General features: G+C 41.0%; 2 protein-coding genes across 2 annotated transcripts in view; one reads left to right on the top strand and one right to left on the bottom strand.

The window, feature by feature from the left end:
* Ryr3 (ryanodine receptor 3) overlaps window positions 1–12,154 on the top strand; it is a 530,745-nt gene extending 518,591 nt beyond the window's left edge. Inside the window, exons 95-104 of the mRNA XM_055599056.1 lie at window positions 3,539–3,581; window positions 3,983–4,110; window positions 4,431–4,491; window positions 4,809–4,955; window positions 5,370–5,504; window positions 6,974–7,130; window positions 8,364–8,428; window positions 8,817–8,917; window positions 10,940–10,991; window positions 11,838–12,154. Coding sequence (XP_055455031.1) covers window positions 3,539–3,581; window positions 3,983–4,110; window positions 4,431–4,491; window positions 4,809–4,955; window positions 5,370–5,504; window positions 6,974–7,130; window positions 8,364–8,428; window positions 8,817–8,917; window positions 10,940–10,991; window positions 11,838–11,933 — 985 coding nt within the window. The 3' untranslated portion in view covers window positions 11,934–12,154. The remainder of the gene's footprint in view (window positions 1–3,538; window positions 3,582–3,982; window positions 4,111–4,430; window positions 4,492–4,808; window positions 4,956–5,369; window positions 5,505–6,973; window positions 7,131–8,363; window positions 8,429–8,816; window positions 8,918–10,939; window positions 10,992–11,837) is intronic.
* Aven (apoptosis and caspase activation inhibitor) overlaps window positions 12,102–19,812 on the bottom strand; it is a 142,380-nt gene continuing 134,669 nt past the window's right edge. Inside the window, exons 3-6 of the mRNA XM_055602621.1 lie at window positions 17,193–17,263; window positions 15,925–16,020; window positions 14,009–14,366; window positions 12,102–13,243 (exon numbers count right to left, since the gene is read on the bottom strand). Coding sequence (XP_055458596.1) covers window positions 13,128–13,243; window positions 14,009–14,366; window positions 15,925–16,020; window positions 17,193–17,263 — 641 coding nt within the window. The 3' untranslated portion in view covers window positions 12,102–13,127. The remainder of the gene's footprint in view (window positions 13,244–14,008; window positions 14,367–15,924; window positions 16,021–17,192; window positions 17,264–19,812) is intronic.

The raw sequence follows: 19,812 nt of genomic DNA on the forward strand, positions 1-19,812 counted from the left end.
CAATGTGATACAGTGTGAAAACACTAGTAAAAAGGGCAGTTCTGTTTCTAGCACTTACCCAAGACACTGAGACCAATGCACTACAGTGGTCCAAGAGATTAGCCAGTGCTTCTTATTTGTGAGCAGGAAAATCCACAGAAAAGTACAGCAACTCTTGTAAAAGCTGACTTTTCCTGACAGCAAAGGCATCATGGGATGGGGCGATTCTGTCATTAGCCTTTCTCAGCCACATATCGTGCATAGGTGCCTTTTTTTCCTTAAAATTTAGTAATAAATTAAAATTTAAATGACACATAATGCAATACTTGCTTATTTTATAGAGAAAGTGCTGTAATTCAGCACATGTATGCAATGCATATTATCAAATCAGGGTAATTGGCATTTCCATGTACTCAAATATTATCACTTCTGGTACTAAACACCTTTACATTTTCTCTAGTTATTCTGAATTGATAACTATTTGTTGTAGGCTAGTATTTGTCCTACTGTGTTACATAGAATTACTGAATCTTGGTGTCTATTACCCACTCTGAATTTTCCTGTTTTTATATTGTGAAGTACACACACACACACATACACACTGACCTATAAAATATGTGGGTGTGTTTTAATAGAGAGTAACATACCAGAGAGATTAAAACTACAATACTGTTGCAAGCTTGAAAGCCCTGTGTAATCCTCCCAACCTCATGATAGTCTGTATATCACCATCGTGTTTGCCCAACCCCAACTAACATATTCCCTGATATTCATTAGCGGTTAATGACATTAATTCTTAATTAGTTATTAGTGCTATTGCTTATGGACTCATTGTCTTGCTTTAACTTACATTTTAGCCTGTGCCTTGTTCCAAACATATTACTTGATTTTAAATATTCTGAACTCAGTTCACATGGAATTGTCATACTATGTAAGTTATACTGGCAGAAAATCTTTCATTCATCATCATTTTTTGTTTCTGATCCTTGGTGAGAAGTCACCTGTGTTGACAAGTTGTCCTCCAAACTGTAACATTTTCCATATACAAGAAACTATTGATCCATTGCCCTGACTGCATATATTTCAGATGGTTCTAGTCCCTGCTATTACAAACAGCACTACCATAAAACCCTTCGATCTGTGCACAAGTGAAAGAGCTCTGTCTTCCCTTCGAAGGGAATTTGCTCAAAGGTGGGATTTAGAAAATGCTTGTTCCAGTATATATTTTAAACAGTGGCTATAGAGAGAGTGTCTCCTTTTCTACCTGTTTGCCAGCATTTGTTAGTGTCAGGTAATTTTGGTGATCTGGTAGAGGTGCAATGACACCTCATTTACATTCCCCAATAACTAAAGAAGCTAAGGATTTCAGCATATTCTCTATGTACTTTTTTTCCCTGCAAGTCTGTTCTGTAGGCCAGATTTTAAAGAACGTAACCAAGTAAAAATCTATGTTCTACCTTCAAGGAACTTCTTGACCTTAGTCCTAATGTAGACATGCAAAATTGACTGTAGACACTCAAAATTCTGAGACCAAGATAAGGTCATGACCATGAAATAGTCTTCCAGAGAGCCCTTTAGCATTTATTGTTGAGTAGTCTACTCAGGACTCCCAACACTTAGAAGCAGAAATGAGTATCATTTTTGCAAGTATAAGGCTATTGTATAATTCAAATCCTGATTTCTGTACCCCTCATAGCTGGTTGTAATCCTTGTTCTGAGAATCTTCTGTCTCAATGTTGTATAAACATTGCTCCCCAATTGTCCCCTGATATGCCAATAAGGCAGCTTACTGCCAATCACTGAGCAAGGGAGAGAACAGGACTTCCTGTCAGCCAGGGAAGGAGGAGTTAGAAGAGGAAGTAGGAGATTCACTGAAGAGAGAGGTCCAGGTGACATCAGGAGAGAAGCTGGATCATGAAAAGCTACAGAGTGCAAGTATCTCTGGGATGTATGCTGGGAGGAAACCAGATTAGCTTAGAGGGTTAAAGAGTAATAACTACTCAGTTATTGTGTTGTAAAGCTTTATAAACAAATATAAAATAACCTCAAAAATCATTTGTATGACAGCTGGGTTAAGAGAAAAACTGAGAGGCAAACACAGTTTAATACACTTTAAGTTTGAACTAGCCTTGTCTATGTAGTGAGTTTGATGATAGCCAGGGCTACACAATGGCTGAAACCCTACCTAAAAAAAAAGAGAAGAACAAAACAGGGGAGGGAAGGGAAAGAAACCAAGGTGGGAGAGGAAATTGGCTTGTTTTTTATTCTTGTGGATTTTAAATGTCATACATAAAAAAATCAAGTAGCAATATGTAAAAATAATTTTTGTCTTAAAAATACATCTATTAGCATTTCATTCTACAATGCCAAGATTTATTTTTAATTGGAAATAGATGATTAAGATAACTAAACAATTTTAGCAGCAACCAAAACAAACCTGTGAGAAAACTTTTTACCCTCAAGACTGCCAACCCTTTTGGATGGAAGCAAATCTTCAATTTCTTATCATGAACTGGTGGTCTACATATAACAGGAGACTGCTGCGTGACCCAAAGCCACAAAGAATGACGCAAACTAAGGAAAACAGTAGGAATTCACACATCAAGGGCTGGTTCTGCTCCAGTGGCTGCCCTATGGGAAATCCTCCCAGGAAGGGTCTGCTCATTCTAGCTAAAAACAACACATTTTAAACATTTTTGCCAACATTCCCAAGTATGGCAGTTTTTTGTTTGGGTTTTTTTTCCCCCTCTTTATTTTAATGAGAAGGAAAAAAAAAAAAAAACTTGGAATAGAACTACAAAAAAATTCCAGGCAGAGAAACATGTCTCTGGGGAGGCTGGATGTCATGGAACAAGATGCCACCTCTAGAAGAAAGGAATCTAAATCCTGAAGGAAGCAGGTACCACAGGAGGATATGGTGATGAGGAGTAGAGAATCATGGGGTCCGTGAAGTCTCTGTGTTAGTTAACCAAAGCACCTTCGGGCTGGAAAACTGTGATGTAAGAATGCTTTTCTATATATCTCAGGACAACCCACCCTGCTCCCCGTCCCCAGGCACTGGAATGGGAAGCACACATTCATTTCCTCCTGGCTTAAGTTTCTGCTTTCTATTGGGATCCAAGGAAGGGTCAAGAAACAGCTGTATTTTTGCCCTTGAAGGCCCAGCAGAGGTGACTCAGTGAGCCTGTGGTAGAGACTTGTCCAAGAATGTGACACCAGGGTAGGGAAGTAAGGACTATGCAAAGCAGAATGCGTTTTCAAAACAAACAAATAAACCAAGAACATATGTTTCTTGCTAGTCTGTCGTCATGACTCCTTGTTCTTAACCATCCTTCTGACATAGAGACTGCACAGTGGCTTTCCAAGGGTCTCAGAGGTGGTATGAAGCAGAGAAACTGTACAGAGCCCTGGGATGACTCTGAACTACAGTCAGGTCTTGAATTCTTTAGTGAGCGTGACAGAAATCCAAGAGATCACAGATCCAAACATTCAGACGGGAAAGTTTCTTGATGTGTTTGCCTTGAAGCTAATTAACCTTTCCTTTTCATCTTCATTTCAGATCTTTTCCTAATAACTACTGGGACAAGTTTGTGAAGAGAAAGGTATGCCTTGTCTGGGTTGGGGAGGGGTAAGCTACCTGCGCTCTTCATATGAGTAAATGTGATGTCAGGCTTATGGATGGTGTCTGGAGGAGACTCAGTAGCAGAAGAGTTTGCATATGTGGGCATTCCACTTGGCTTTTATACCCATCTGCCATTGGCACCTGCACATAATCTGTGCTGCTTTCTTCATATTAGGCTTTTTTTTTTCCCTCCATGTAGACACCAGCTTAAAAAGAAGTTTCCACCTAACTGGCATTATCTCTTTAGTTTCCTCTAGGGGTTACTTTTTCCTTTTCCTGTCAGGTATCTCAGAGAGTAACAAAGCTCCAAAGACCTCAGGCTAGAGAACAGTTGTGTGGTGGTGTGTAGCCACAGCTCACCCTCTCATTTTTCTGCTCTAGGTGATCAACAAGTATGGAGATCTCTATGGAGCAGAGCGCATCGCTGAACTTTTGGGTTTGGACAAAAATGCCCTTGACTTTAGCCCAGTAGAAGAGACCAAAGTAGAGGCAGCATCTCTGGTGTCATGGTACATATCTGAGGAGTTCAAGTCCATGTGGCAAAGAATTTTTATTTTATTTTATTTTATTTTATTTTATTTTATTTTACAAATTGGGAAAGAACTGCCTTAAAGGATTTCATGGCCAGTCAATTCTTATGCCCCAAAGAGCTCAAAGATTAAAGTTTCTGGGTGCATGATTCAAACCATTCTTTATCTTAGGGAAAGCCATATAACTTGAAAAAAGTTAAAGCTGTGTTTATGTTATTAACCTGAGGATATTTTCCCTTTATTACACACTTAACTACCATTGGTATTTATTAAGTTATGAAATTATTGTCCCTCTTTAGGCTAAGTTCCATCGACATGAAGTACCATATTTGGAAGCTGGGGGTGGTTTTCACTGACAACGTAAGTATAGTACCAGAAAAAACAAGATCTTGTGCCCCAAGTTAGGGATCTCATTGGATGCTGCAGGAATAAGTAAGCCCTGACTTTCTTGCACAGCCTCCATGGGTAATCATGGGTTACAAGCCTGAAAAGTGCTGAGGGTACCTTGTGTAACATGAATTGATCTCCACTGGAAAACTTTGAGACAACTTACAGCACCCCAGTACCTATGCCCTCTTTTCTTCATATTGTTCCCCCAAATGAAGGAAAGGCAGTTTAATGAGCCCATCCATATAATCAGTGCCTGAAAAGTTGCCATTTTTTTTCCATTTCTACAGTCTTTTCTTTACCTTGCCTGGTACACAACCATGTCTGTTCTGGGCCACTACAACAACTTCTTCTTTGCTGCTCATCTGTTGGATATTGCAATGGGCTTTAAGACCTTGAGGACAATCCTATCATCTGTAACTCACAATGGCAAACAGGTATTGGGTTTATATGACTTGGAACAGAATGTACAGAAAAGAAAAAAAAAAAAAAGGTAGTATGCTGGCATATGTCAGGAAGAAATTTGTCATAGTGTGTAAAGCTTCTTTCTTGGCCAAACACTTGAACTAATAACAGTCTCGTTATAACTTAACTTCTCTAAACACTGTCTCCAAATAGTCACATCCTGAGGTACTAGTGCTTAGGATTCCACACTTAAATTACAGGGAGGACACAATTCAGCCCTGAACACTCCACCCATGAACTCTTTTTCCCTGATAAGCCTAGTCATCTGTGGCCAGCCTGTTCTCTATCCATAGTCAAAGCACATCACTGTCTCCCTTACTACTGAGGTCCCATGAGCCTGCCAGGGTTGAAATTCCACTCCTCTACATCTGTCCTCTCGCCCTCAGCTGGTTCTGACTGTTGGCCTCCTGGCTGTGGTTGTCTACCTCTATACTGTGGTGGCTTTCAACTTCTTCCGCAAGTTCTACAACAAAAGCGAAGATGACGACGAGCCGGATATGAAGTGTGATGACATGATGACGGTGAGCATCTACCAGCCATGGTCACAGAGCCTCTTTGGAAGAGAAGAGCCACAGGGGTGCTGGCAGGACAAACAGCTGTGGCATTTGAGCAGAATAGAGAGACTAGATGCCATTTGTCCAAAAGAGGGAAGTGTCATGGGGAAGATAGAGGTGATGGGAGTGGGTATCTTCATTCTGTGGAAGCTAACGGGTACCAGCACTTCTCTCACTTTGGGATGAAGATTAGATGGGCCGTGAGTGAGCACATCTAAATTTCATGGCAGTAAATCTTGTTTTCTTTTCTGAAAACTGGGAATGAAGTTCCAAGGATCAGACTCTCATTTCAGCTATCTACTGAGCTCCTTTCAAAATAGATACCAAAGGCTGAAGAACATGGCACAGAGGATAGGGGGTATGTGCCAGATGTGTGGGGGTCCCTATTAGGCCCTAGAGGGATTAATGGCACAGCTGGGGCTAACAAACTCTGTAGACACAGCAGCAGCATCTTCTAGGGGTTATCATGTCCTAATTTCAGGGAAAGACATGCTAGGTATAAGTCTGTGAGCAGCATTTCTCTATAAACAGGTAATGCTTGTTGGCTAAAACTCCCCTTGTGCTGTCTTGGGACAAGGACCCTCACAAGACAGCAATTCCAGTCATCAGATCACCAGTGTAACTGGCCCCTGGCTTCAGGCTGCTCCTTGCTCTGGATTTGCCCTTTTTCTGAACCTAAGCCCTCTGGTGAGGTAAAAGATGATGGTGCCTGTCCGGATGAAGCAGTGCTCAGAGTACAGACACATATGAAAAAAAAAAAAAAAAAAAAGGCAGTAGCAGGTTGAGTGTGGTGAATCGTCCTTATCTAAAATTCTTGGGACCAGAAGTTCTTCCTGTTGGAAGATATCTCCATATATACTGTTTTAAAATTACGACCAAAACCTAAACATAAAATTCATCTGTTCCCTACATATTTTACACCCAAAGTCTGAAAGTAATTTTTCATAGTGTATTTAGAATGTTAGTATTTTGACTATGACCCATTATATAAGGTCAGTTTTTTGTTTTGGTTTTTTGACGTGAGGTATCATGGCATTTGTTCAGTTTATGTTTTAAAACATTCTAATTTCTTGTTAGAGATGCTCAACCCTGGCAAATAGACATGGAATAAAGGAGAAGTAGAAAGAGCCTAGAACTCAGGCTGGCACTGTTACAGTTCAACAAGGCAATGCTGAGAGCTGACATATGCCATACTCATTGGGCTTTAACAGCCTTTTATTATATGTAACACAATTCAAAGCAGGTTTTCAAAAATGGAAGACTCTTTCCATCCTGGTAGGCAGCACACGGGGTGCAGAGGACAGGAGAGGCCAGCATCAGTGAAGACCCCTGTTCCCAGTTTAGGACTGTCATGCTTAGATCTTTAGTGCACAAAATGAAGATGCTCCTGGAGAGCCGTGCACTTTCACCTGAACTGCCACTACCATCTTCCCTAGTGCTACCTCTTCCACATGTATGTGGGAGTGAGGGCAGGTGGCGGCATTGGTGATGAAATTGAAGACCCTGCTGGTGACCCTTATGAAATGTATCGCATCGTCTTTGATATTACCTTCTTCTTCTTTGTCATTGTCATCTTGCTGGCCATCATTCAAGGTATGGTTGTCAACCATTATGTAGGATCTGGATTGAGAAAATCCAGTTTGTTTTGCTTCTCTACATCCTTCAAGTGTTTGTTTTATAAAGAAGTTTTTTGTAGCCCATCTAACCTGCCAATTTAACACCTCATTGAGCACTTGCTGTCTCTATATACAGAGCCAAAGAGCCACCCAGACAATTCCAAGAAACTTGAGAGCATGCCCAGAGTGCTCCGCTCTCTAAATAATGTCTTCATCCCTTCCTAGATGTCTCCTGTGGCTTGCCTTATCCTCTTTGTTCTCCCAGGCACTGAGGTGGGGAAGCAGGAGATGAAGGAGCTGTAAAAATATGTCACCTTATTGTCTTTTTTTAAAAAATTATCATTTATTACAGTCTATTCAGTTTGTAGCCGGCTGTGTGCCCCTCCCTTAGCTCCTCCCTATCCTACCCTCCCTCCGTCTTTCCCCCTATGCTCCTCCCCTAGTCCACTGATAGGGGAGGTCCTCCTTCCATACTATCTGACCCTAGCCTATCAGGTCTCATCAAGGCCGGCTGCATTGTCTTCCTCTGTGGCCTGGCAAGGCTGCACCTCCCCCGCCCCAGCGGGAGGTGATCAAAGAGCCAGCCACCGAGTTCAGGTCAGAGACAGCCCCTACTCCCCTTATTAGGGAACCCATTTGAAGACTGAGTCTATGGGCTACATCTGAGCTGGGGTTTTAGGTCCTCTCTATGGGTTGTCCTTGGTTAGGGTATCGGTCTCTGCAGGGCCTCCAGGGCTCAGGTTTTTGGCTCTGTTGGTCTCCTTTTGGAGCTCCTGTCCCCTCCCGGTCTTACTGTCTTTTAGAGTACAGAGAAAGGTACTGATATTTTAGTCAACAGCTTACTAGGAGCTGAAGGAGGAAAGATGATGATGAATTTAGTTTGAGTCATGCTGAAATGAGGTACTGATATTTAAGTGTTGAGAGCTCAAAAGCAAAGACAATGAGGGAAGACCCTGGTACACATCAATGGATATCTGAGGCATCAGATATGAGAGTTAAGGGCAAACAGCTGTCTGCACTGAAGTCCAGGAGGCAGAGTGAGAACTGGTTAGCCAGGACCAGGCCCTTGAAAGCACAGCTCTTTCTGCCTTTAATTTTGCTTTAACTGACTAGCTCAGCTTGATAATTCACTTTTTTGACAAGTTAGAATGGCCTCTGCCACTTCTCCCTTAAGACCACGGTGCAGATGAACCTGTATTTAAAATTCCAGGTCTCATTATTGATGCATTTGGAGAGCTGAGAGACCAGCAGGAACAAGTACGAGAAGACATGGAGGTACTGATCTTTCTGCTTATTTCAACCCCAAACAGGTTCCTCAAACCATAAACAGATTAATCAGGGTCCTCCCTAAGCAAAACTACTGAAGTGTTTGCTTACCATGCCTGTACTCTCGATTCCTCTGCACCAAGGGCGCTAATACCAGCCCTGGGCGCTAATACCCGGTGCTATGCCCTCCCATGCCTGCTGCCTCTTTTCTCATTACTGGAGGGAGGGAACAGTTTCTTCAGCTAGAAAAGTGAGACCGTGAGTAAAATAGTGGCCCAAAGCATTAAACAGAAAAGTATTTTCCATGTCCCCAATTCAACTGTCAGCATTCTCCCTGCTTCCTCTACTGGTATGCCTACTAATGCCTTTTCTGCTTTTCATTTTTTTTTTTTAATAGACTAAATGCTTCATATGTGGCATTGGCAATGACTACTTTGACACAACCCCTCACGGCTTTGAAACACATACGCTGCAAGAGCACAATTTAGCCAATTACCTGTAAGTATTTTTGGTTAAAGATGTTGTCTTTAAGGCAAAACAAAACAACTGTGTCACAAAGTTTAGTCTGCTCATGTTATTTCTCCCTTTCGGTTTGGAAGAGGTAGATACGATCAGTAAAGAATCTGCAGGTGCCTATATGAGCTGGTATCAGTCTCTCTATGATGTGTTGGAAACAACTGTGAACTGTCCCATGCCTAGGTCTCATTCCTCAACAGCTCACATCTCCAGCAATTCACCTTTACATCCTCAAGAATGTCCACTTTTTACCACCAGCTACTCTCCAGGTGCACCATCTTCACCTTTTCCCTTTCTGTCCTCTGTGAACACCTTACTAAAAGGCTTTCTCTCCCCACCACATCACAAGATTGGGCTGTATCAAGGAGGGGCAGTCAGACAAACTGTGGCCAGCTCTCAGACATTCTGTCTGCTCCACAGCTTCCATTAAATTCTATGAAAGTGGGATGTTCTGGGGCAATGTTTTAATGCTAGTAATGTCTGACCCTAACAAATAATAAATGGATGCTTCACTTTCCTAGGGCAAAGCAAAGCATTCACTCAAGTTATCTATTCATTGCCGCTTATGGGGTGTATCAATTATCTGACCTGGTTATTCAAACTCCAGAGTATGATTTTCAAGGAGGAAAATATTCTGCTCCTCTAACCTTGCTCTTCCTGTATTTTTCTCTTTAGAACAGGCTGAGTGTTGGGAAAGCTGGTGTTGAGTTTCTTTTTTAGTAACTAACATCCTTTCCCTAGTTTCTTAAGTATCATGGTCATTTCTCATTAAAAGGGTTCTTGGTAAAGATACAAAAGTTGAACCCACAGCCTTATGGCAGACAGCACCAGGGAATGACAGACTAGTTGTTAGTTATCTAGGTTGGGATTCTCTTCCATGATACCCTGGAACATTCTATGTGGTCACCTGCCAGTTAAATGTGCCAGGAGGAGAATATTTCCCTGACCCACATCTTCAGTATGGTGAAAATAAATTCTCAATCTTGGTAGAGGGAAGGGAAGAAGCTGTTGTAGTTAGAGCTGTTTCTGTGTGCCAGGACCTAAGATGAAAGAGTACTACCCTGTGAGAACCAAAGGTTTGGGGCTCAGGCTCTGCCACCATGCATGATACTCTCAACTTCCTCTTCCTTTTACCAGTATCACATTTTCCTTTCCTAAAGAACATGAGACTGGTTCTTCTAGAAACTGTCTCTGAAGTTGTATAATATGAACTGAGAGTGCAGAACCCTGGGACACTTGTGTGTCACAGACAGACTCAAATCTTTGATACAGATCGTTTAGTGCAAATGAAACCACACTGCCTTTTCCCAGTTTTCCACAATGAAAAACAAAGCGATGCATCTGAAAGATGGGTGTGACCTCAAAGTAAATACTGTCCACATTTCCCACGACTCATCTTTGACGTGTGATTTCAAATCTAATTTTCATTACATGGTAAACTGGCTTACTGATAATTTTATGGTAAAGGGGTCAGCTTTTTATCTTTTTAAATGATAAACTTTTGAGGGTTAAGAAGGCTCTCCCCTTATTAGCATCCATCATTCTTAGAAATGTTTTCCTGGTTCTTAAAGGCATCTTAGTTTTCAAACTCTGCTTCCAATTTATCTTAGCAGACAATGTTACCTAGTTTGGGCAAGAAGATGCTTGGGCTGGAGAGATGGCTTCGCTGTTTGCAGAGGACCCAGGTTCAGTTCCCAGCACTCACACAGGCACCTCACAACTGCCTCTAACTTTAGTCCCAGGAGATCTGATGCTCTGCTGGGTACATATATATAACTAATTTTTTTTGTTTGGTTTTAGTTTTGTTCTTTCTCTCTATATAAAACCCTGGCTTTCCTAGAACTTGTTCTGTAGACCAGGCTAGTGTCAAACTCAGAGGTTCGCCAGCCTCTGCCTCCTGAGTGCTAGGATTAAAGGGGAGTCCCACATGCCAAGCTATTTTTTTTACTAAAAAAAAAAAAAAAAAAAACCTCTCTACCTTTCTCCCATTTGTTCTTTTCCCAGATTCTTTTTGATGTATTTGATTAACAAGGATGAAACGGAACACACGGGTCAGGTGAGAAACAAACTGCTTTTAACTAATATCTACATAGGTTTGTGTTGGGTCTTCCTTTTACCAAGTCTTGAAACTGAGTAGAATACTAAGGGATACCTAAAGCTATTAGTCTCTTAGATGCATTTTTTTCCATCACCTTTTTTGTTACTTGATAAGAAGTGCGAATTCTATGATGATTTCAGTATCTTTCCCAAGTTCTCCTAGTAATCCTTCCCGACAAACAGTGACATTTTTCAAGCCATTGTGTTTACTGCTTTTCTATAGAATAGCAGGAGGTGGGAGGACAGTAGAGAGAAAAAGACAATGAGAAATGAAGTGGGTGGCTGAAACATAGCAGGAGATTAAGACAGTGGGAGAGACAGCATAAGAAAGAACGGCCCTGCATGTGGGTGACAACAGAAATGTGGAGGGGAGGGGAGTGAGGATGAGTGAGTAGCTGTGTCAAGTAATTCTCTGACTAAAAAGGGTGGAGAACAAAGGAAGAAAAGCCTAGTTACTTAAAATTCAAACATCAATCGATAGGAAAATTTTATAGCTCAAACAGTTGGATTCTAGATCGGGTTTCAGGTAGCATGAAATGTCCCTTCAACTGTCCATTCTTCTTGAGTCCCCCCATTACATTTGGCACAGGACTGAGTATGGCTAGAAGGGACAGAGAATAGGTTTTTCACCTCCCCTTCAATCATGATGGGAAGAAGTGATTTCTTGTTCACAAAACCAAGCAGGCTGGGGATAGAGTGAGAACATGCCTAAAGGAAATCACACAGGACAACAGTCACACCAAAACCCTGGGGTTTAGCTTATTGTGGTTTCAACACAAAGTACTCTTTGTTTACACTGTTTCAGGAATCCTACGTGTGGAAGATGTACCAGGAAAGGTGTTGGGACTTCTTCCCAGCTGGAGACTGCTTTCGTAAGCAATATGAAGATCAGCTCGGGTAAACCTGAGGTTAAGACGAGCCACCATCTAATGCCACAGAACCCTTCTTTAACAAAACACACACACAAACAAAAACTGTATTTGGAAACCAGTTTGGCTTTTGTGCCCAATGGACACACAACGATGGCAAAGTGTCAAGGACTCCACCTGACTGCTCGCAGAGTTCTCAGTTCTAAAAGCAACTAGTTTATTGGGAGGGTTCAGAGAAATGTGAAGTCTTGAATGTCATGCAAGAGGACCCCGTCAAGGACTGATGGGCAGAACTACACAAAACTAGGTTCAACTCATGAGATCTAATTTTTCCATGGTACTTGCTAGTGACTGTATCCAGAATCGGCCTGAAAAGCTTTAAGCAGCTAAGGAAATAGAAAACAAACACTTTGTCGAAACTGAAATATCGATTAAGTGCCTTAAAAATCTCTTTAGATATAGCTATGCAAGTTTTTTATGTTTGTGTTCCAGAAGGACAACTCCATTAAACAGCTGTGCTGATCTTCTGTCTTACTTTATGAAACTGCACTTGAAGATTATTCACATAATTTCTTCAGTGACAGCTTGTTGGCTGCTGTTATTTGAAGAAAGACACTGTACTGAAATTTCAGAAAAATCTGTCTTATACCAAACTTGAGTGATGCTTTATAGTCCTGTGTAAGTAGTGGAGCTGCCATGTTTTAGGTCAATCTCCTCCAATAAAATCAAGTGCCCACTGCAATAAAGTAACATGTGCCAGTTCATGGTTTGCCTCCTGTCATGTACCACTTCCAGCTATTCTACAGCCACCTGGCCTTCGGGTCAGGGACATGAAACAAGTAGCCCATGAGCTTCATGAAGAAAGGAAAAGTCATAGACTAGAGGATGTTTATTTTGACCAACTGCATCTCTTGTTGCTTCTGTATATCACCTTAATAAGCACCTGTTGTGCTGTCAGTGTTGACAGGAAGGAGGCTGAAAATGTAGCTGTGACATCCCCTGTCCTTAAGAAAATCTATTAGATGACTAAGCCAGATTACAACAGAAACAAAGCCCTAAACAAGCCTCATACATGTATTCAGATGCCATCAAACACAGAGGTAGGTGTTGGCCATGGAAAGCGTAACAGTACATGTTAGCATGGGGTATCTGGTAAACTAGCCCATCCTTACTTAGAAGGCAACCAACATTTGCTTCAGGCACTTTCCCCCGCTTGATCCCCCTTTTCAGGAGATCATGCTGTCCAGCCAGTCTTCCAGATCTTCCTCAGTGACAGTTTTGGATGTGCTTGGCTGCTCAGGTTCCATATTTTTCTCTCCAGTCATAGATGTTTTTTCAGGAACTATGGAAATAAAAGCAACATTAGCCACCTCACATCAGTCCCAATGCTGAGGTTAAGGCTTCCTTGGAGTATCTTTGAGGATACAGTTCAACACAAATTACTTTCTATGTAACAAGCAAGAAATTCTCATTATTGGTACCCCTAAGATACAATCAATAGTATCTAAACAAAATAAGCAAAGCTACAAGTTTGCTCTCCTGTTTATACTGAAGATGAATTTCTCTGCTCACTAGTTTTGTGGGGTTTGTTTTAACACGAAGGCCAACAGCGTAGCTCAGTGTCCTTTTCCTTTTGAGGCAATGTTGAAACATCATAGTGACTCTTGGTTACTGAATATGATATGAAAGTTACCTTGTCCTAAGATGAACTACCAGATCACAAAATATTCACAGGATAAAAAAAAACATTCTTTTGCTTTAAAAAACAAGTCAAAATACTGAGAATTATGAAGAGTTAAGTTTCCTAGCCTATTCAGTCGATTAAAAGGTCCTCTACAGAAAGGCTTTTATAGAAGTTCAATTTGCAGCTCTAACGTTAACCCTGCGACCAAGCTGATAGCTACTTTGGAAGTCTCGGATATTGAGTAAGAGAAACTGTCAGAAAGGTCAGGTTGGGAGAAGCTGTGATTTGCCCTGGGAAGAGATGCCTGGGATATGGCTGGATCAATGTCAGACACAGAGGGGTATGCATAGGGATGGGGTAGGGCGTTTACCGCAGAAACACCAGACCTGAGAAGATGGATGGGAAATGAAATGAAGGCCATACCTGTTTCCTCCTGGGCCACATGCCCATCTCTTTCTGGTTCCTGGCCCTGAGATGTCGGTTCCTGGCCCTGAGATGTCTGTTCTGGAGAGATACTGTCTTCCTCTTTCACAGGCGCATCTAAATGCAGCAACATGTCCAGTTCTTCTTCTAGATGGTCTGCGACTGACTGTGGTGGGGAGGCAGCTTTCTGCAAACCCTCTAGAGGGCTGGGTTTTAAACTGTCTCTGCCCAGAGACCTGGAACAACCACCAGCAGCAGATCTGAGCTCGGAGATGGGTCCCCTTAGCTGCATGCCTGGCTCCTTGCCATCACTGTTTCTCTTTGGTTTCACCTGTGGAAGTTCTAAAGGAACTGTGGTCTGAAAAAGACGCATGAGGTTGGACTTTAGTAGAGTCCTTGTGTCAATTTAAGCATGGAAAGTTAAGGAAGCCATACAACCCTGTTGTAGGAAACTCAACCCAGACAGCCCACAAGGTGTCTTTTATTTGAGCCCTATCCCAGCACTCTTCCTGATCTACCCACAGTGAATGAGGAATTTGGTGGAAGCATCATAGGGCTGTGACCACATTCTACTCCCCTGTATCATGTGCTAACTAGCTCAGAGGTGAGATTAAAAGCCCACATCTTCCTATCCCCTGCCCAGAAAGATACCACATGTCTATTTGAATTGATATTTAATTCTGTAACAAAGAATGACCACCTATTTGTAAAAGTTACTAAGAAGAAATTAGCCAAGTAGACTGTTCACTGTACTTGGATGCAGGCACATGAAGGGGCAGGATCATTTGCCAACAAGAAAATAACTCAATATTATTTGAATATAGAATGTGAAGAAAACCAGACTATTTGGTAAAATTTATAGAAAATTCAAAACCAGGTAAATATAGGAATAGAAGCCAGGGTAATGCTGTCTTGAAGGCAGATGGGGATCCGAAGTGTGTGTGATGGTCTCAGGAACTGGAAATATTCTGACTCTTGATGCAGATGCTGATAGCACAGTTACACATACAGTTGAGAACAGACTTAAAGACTAAGGCTGTGAGTGTGTGTGTCAATGTACACTCCTTCCTCAGCTGTTCTTTCCAAACTGCCAACATACATAACTTCTACATCCTAGTACTGTCACCTTGAAACACTTCTTACAGAAGTCCAATCTTAGTCACCTCCACCATCAGTACCGAGTTTGACCTAGTTTCTCTCACCTGGACTGAGGTGGTAGCTTCCTTGACATGGCTTCCCTACTCTGCCTTTGCACAATAGCACACATAGACAGAGCTACACTCTAAAGCCGTGGCCTGCTTTCTATTCCACCAGCACAGTATTTACCAATTATTTTCATTAATGCTAATCTGCCTGGGTGGTTGTCATCTTTGATTGCAGTTCAAGTGTTTTTAGACCTCAGGTCTCAGCTTACCCGTTGTTTCCTTAGGAAAGCTGGTCCTAGCCACACCATGATACGTCAGGTTCGTTATTATAAGCTCTCGTGGCATGCTGTAATTCACATTATTTATCATTTCCATGCAGCTGTATAATTACTTCACTAAACTGATTAGTATCAATCTTTTCCAGTAGATTGAACTCAGGGAAGGAGAAACCACATCCACCTGCTCACTTCTTGTCCCTAGTGCCAACTCAGAGCCAGATACCTGAATATTCTGTGTCAATAGCTAGACTTTATATAGTCTTTTTTGCATTCAACTATGTTACTTTTGATCCGTTAAAATGTATCATATGTAAAACATAACAGAATAACTTCAAACATCTGTTTTGTTTTCCTTTAAATTCTATAAGACAGTACCTCAATACAAGGGCTCAGCTCGTGAGAAAAGCTCAGGCTGAGACACCCTGCAGGCTACATTCTTCCCTCTGGCCCTTCCCCTGCCCTAACCAAGCCAGCAGGCAGATTCTGTATTTACCTGGATCAACTCTGAAGCGACATTAAGCCGGACTGCGAGAGGCAGCTGCTGAAGGGCTCGAACCAGTGACTCACTATCCACGTAGAGTGCTGAATTCTAGAGAGAAGATAAGGTAACTATAAAAAGCCAGTCACTGGAGTTACTTGTGTCTTGAAGTCTGATCATAAATCACAATGAGCTTTAATGTCTCTATACCAAACAGTACACAGCTTGTTTGCTCTGAGCCACACTTTGGGCAGTGAACCCCATCACATCATGCTGACATTGTAACCTCCAAACTGGGAGAAAACTAGCATTTTAATAAAATATGACCAGAAACTTCCCTAAACTCAGACCAAGGTCCTAGGCAGAAGAGAGAGAATGTGAGTAGATGGTGGCATGTGGTTTCCAGGCACCCCCATAGGAGCTGGGGGGTTAGCTCTGCTTCTTTTCAACTCAGAAAACAGCAACTTCCTCACTACAGCCAGCTGTGCTCAGCTCAGCATGGTGGTAGCAGTAAAAGCTTCCTTTGACCCTTTCTACCCAGGAATGAAGTTATATTCATGAACTGTTGTCTCAAACCAACAGGCCTGCTACATCCACAGCTAAGTCGGTGACTGATTATCCTATCTTATTAGCTATCCTGGAGGTGTCCTGGTGACCTCAGGGAAGCAAAACACTTAGAAGGTCATCGTAATGACCTAATACAGATGCAAATACCATCCTCATCAATGTTGGATATGAACTCTCATAGACCCATACAGGTCCTAGGAGGACCATGAGTTCTAGGTCAGGCTGGGAAACAGTGAAATTCTTTCTTATTGATCCTTGGGGTGGGGATGGAGTGGGATTCAGAGCCTGATCCATTCCTTACTCATGAACACAGCAATGACCGTGGCTAAAAAAGAGAGAATGAACACAGCATTGTGGTTTAAGGACTGACTGAAGGCCTTCTATGATACCTGTTTTTATTTTTGTACATTTATCCTAAGTGAAGGATAATAAAGGTACAAGGTTAAGGAAGGAATGTGGGGAGGGGGGAAGTTAGTTTGGCAAAAAGAACCAGAAAAAAAAAAAAAAAGAAGAAAGAAAGAAAGAAATGGCAAAGAAAGAAATAATCTATTGTTTTTTAAAATCATAATCATGAAATTCCTACTTCACAACTCAATCTATGAGACATTCATAGATGGCCAAATAAACTCAAGCTTGAAGAACCTTATCAACTGTTCCCCGTGCAGGGACTTGGCCTTGAAAAAAACCAACCTACATTCAACACACGCTTGTCTTACCTGCTTTGGACATGAAGTTTCACTGTCCCATTCTTTCTCCTCAGCAAATCGGAACTGTGAGAAGGAGTCCCCTAGAAATAGAAATATATATATATATATATTTAATATACACACATATATAATATACACATATTATACATACATATATACATATATATATACATATAATTTTATACAGAAGACACCCAGTTTCTCTAAGTTTCCATTTTAGAGAACAAGTGACATTCTGTACAGCTAACCTTCCCAAATACAGTGACACAAATCCTGCAAGTCCTGGATCCAGGGCATACATTTGGGCACTAGAAAATGCTGTTGACAGCTGCACTTATTTCCATTTTCATTCAATAAACCACCATTCCACACGTTAAGGAACAACTGAACAGGCCTGCAAACATGGCCATTTACCCATACCTATTTCCATCTCTTCTGCTCAATGTATGCAAACAAGCTAATATTATATTTGGGAGGCCAACAAGACAGAAAATGAAAAATGAGAGTAGGAAGGAAGCACTTCTGGGTTGACCCACAATGTAACAGACTATCTCTTTGTTAAGTTATAAACCTCCATTATCACTCCAAACATCGCCAGAATGTCAAAACCAAACTCAAAAGCTGCATTAGACTATTGTGTAAACCATAGCATACTACTCTGAATTCTTGAACCAAGCAAGCAAGGATGTATGATGGTAACATAAGCAAGCACTGAAAATGATCCTGGGCAGCAAGCTCTATGCTCTTCCACAGGCTTACTTTGTACACCCATACACTTCTGAGAATTTGCATTAATAATTCATTTACATAGAAAGATTTTCTCTCTAACTTTCACAGGGATCTAAGTTTTGGCCCCACTTCATTTACTTTCTATGTCCCCAGGCAGCCTGTTTTTGTGTTTTCGTGTACACACTTCAATGCTCAATCTCATCTTCTTTTTATCCTGAAGATCTATGTGCCTCTTCATCTTCTACCTGCATTTTAAAACTCCTACACAGAATCACTTCTCTGTGTGTTACTTTCCAGGTGATATAACCATAGAATTTCTTTTTTTTTCAAATAACAGAGTGGTAAGGAAGATTTAAAAAGAGATAGATGAAAGTAAAAAGTAGGACCCTCCTCCATGTCCACAAGCCTAAAATGCATAGTTATCACCTTAACATTGTGGCAAGATCAAGTGCAAGAGAAAGAACCAAAAGTAGGGAAGCATCAATACATTTCATTGTTGGTAAACCAATACGGTACTTCAAAATTCTGGAAACCAATGAAGTCTTACGTGTCCATGTATGCGGGCATCTACTGTGACTGTCTATGCTTACCGTGTAAATGCTTGTGCAATATCATTTTTACCCACATTTCTTTTTATCAGAAAAAATGAAACTGTAGTGTTGGAATACAGGAAAGAGTTATAAACCAATACAAATCTACCCAGAAGACTGGAGGAGAATTCTCAGAGAAAAAGTTAAGATCTTTAAATACCTCCATTAATAAATAAGGAACAGAGGACGAGAATACAATTGCTTTACAAAGTTAGGCGGGGAAAGAACCAGCTTTCTAGTCCAGTGAAGGGCTGGAACCTAGTGCTTTGTGCTTGCTTGGCAAGCACAGTTACCACAGACCTATCCCCAAGCCACATTTGTTTTCTTAAAGAAGTATTCATATCAACCAGTCTTACCTAAGTAACTGAAAGCCAGGAGAACTGTGCTAAAAAATGTAAATTCAGGTAAGTTAGATGGCTCAGCAGGTACAATCACTTGCCACCATGCCTGATGACCTGAATTTGATATCCAGGACCAATATGTGGAAGGAGAGAACTGACTTCTTAATGTTGTTCTCGGACCTCCACACACTCCTTATGGAATATGTGCCCAAACACAAAAGCAAGGACATACACAGACACCCACATAAAATAAGTACATTTGGGTGGGAATGGTGATACACACCTTTAATCCCAGCACTAGGGACTCAGAGGCAGGTGGGACTCTGTGTCCAGACCAACCTGGTCTACATAGAAAATCCTAGGCCAGCTAGCCAATTTCCACCATGAAATACAGTCTCAAAAATAAAATAAAATAAATTAATAAAAGAAAAGAAAGAATGCACGTCTGCATGCAAGCTCATACATGTATATGTGTGTACTGAATATATTAATTTCACTGTCACAGCTAGTGCAATTAAAGAGAAGAATGAATTGTCAATACTAGAAACAAAAAATGAAACCATGATAATCTGAAGAAAATAGTCTGTTACTATTGTGCTAGGAAAACCCAAAGAAATGAGTAGGAAATGATTCAGAAAATTTAAAATAAAACCAGCTCTCTCAAAATCCAGTTAAAAGTAAAATGGAAGAACATAATATGAATATATAAACAATTTCTACAAATAAATCAGGATCAACATTTATTAAAATAAGTTATTTCAAAATTCTTACCAAGAGAGAAAAACAAATTTACCTAATTTATTTTACAAATTTAATCTACTCAGGGAGACAGAGGCAGGGAGATCTCTGTGGGTTTGAGGCAAGCCTGGTATACAAAGCCAGTCTTAGGACAGCCAAGGCTATAAAGAGAAACTCTGCCTCCAATAAATAAATAAATAAATAAATAAATAAATAAATAAATAAATAAAT

Source organism: Psammomys obesus, unplaced genomic scaffold (genome assembly GCF_907164565.1).
Source record: "Psammomys obesus unplaced genomic scaffold, mPsaObe1.curated_primary_1811, whole genome shotgun sequence".
NCBI lineage: Eukaryota > Metazoa > Chordata > Mammalia > Rodentia > Muridae > Psammomys > Psammomys obesus.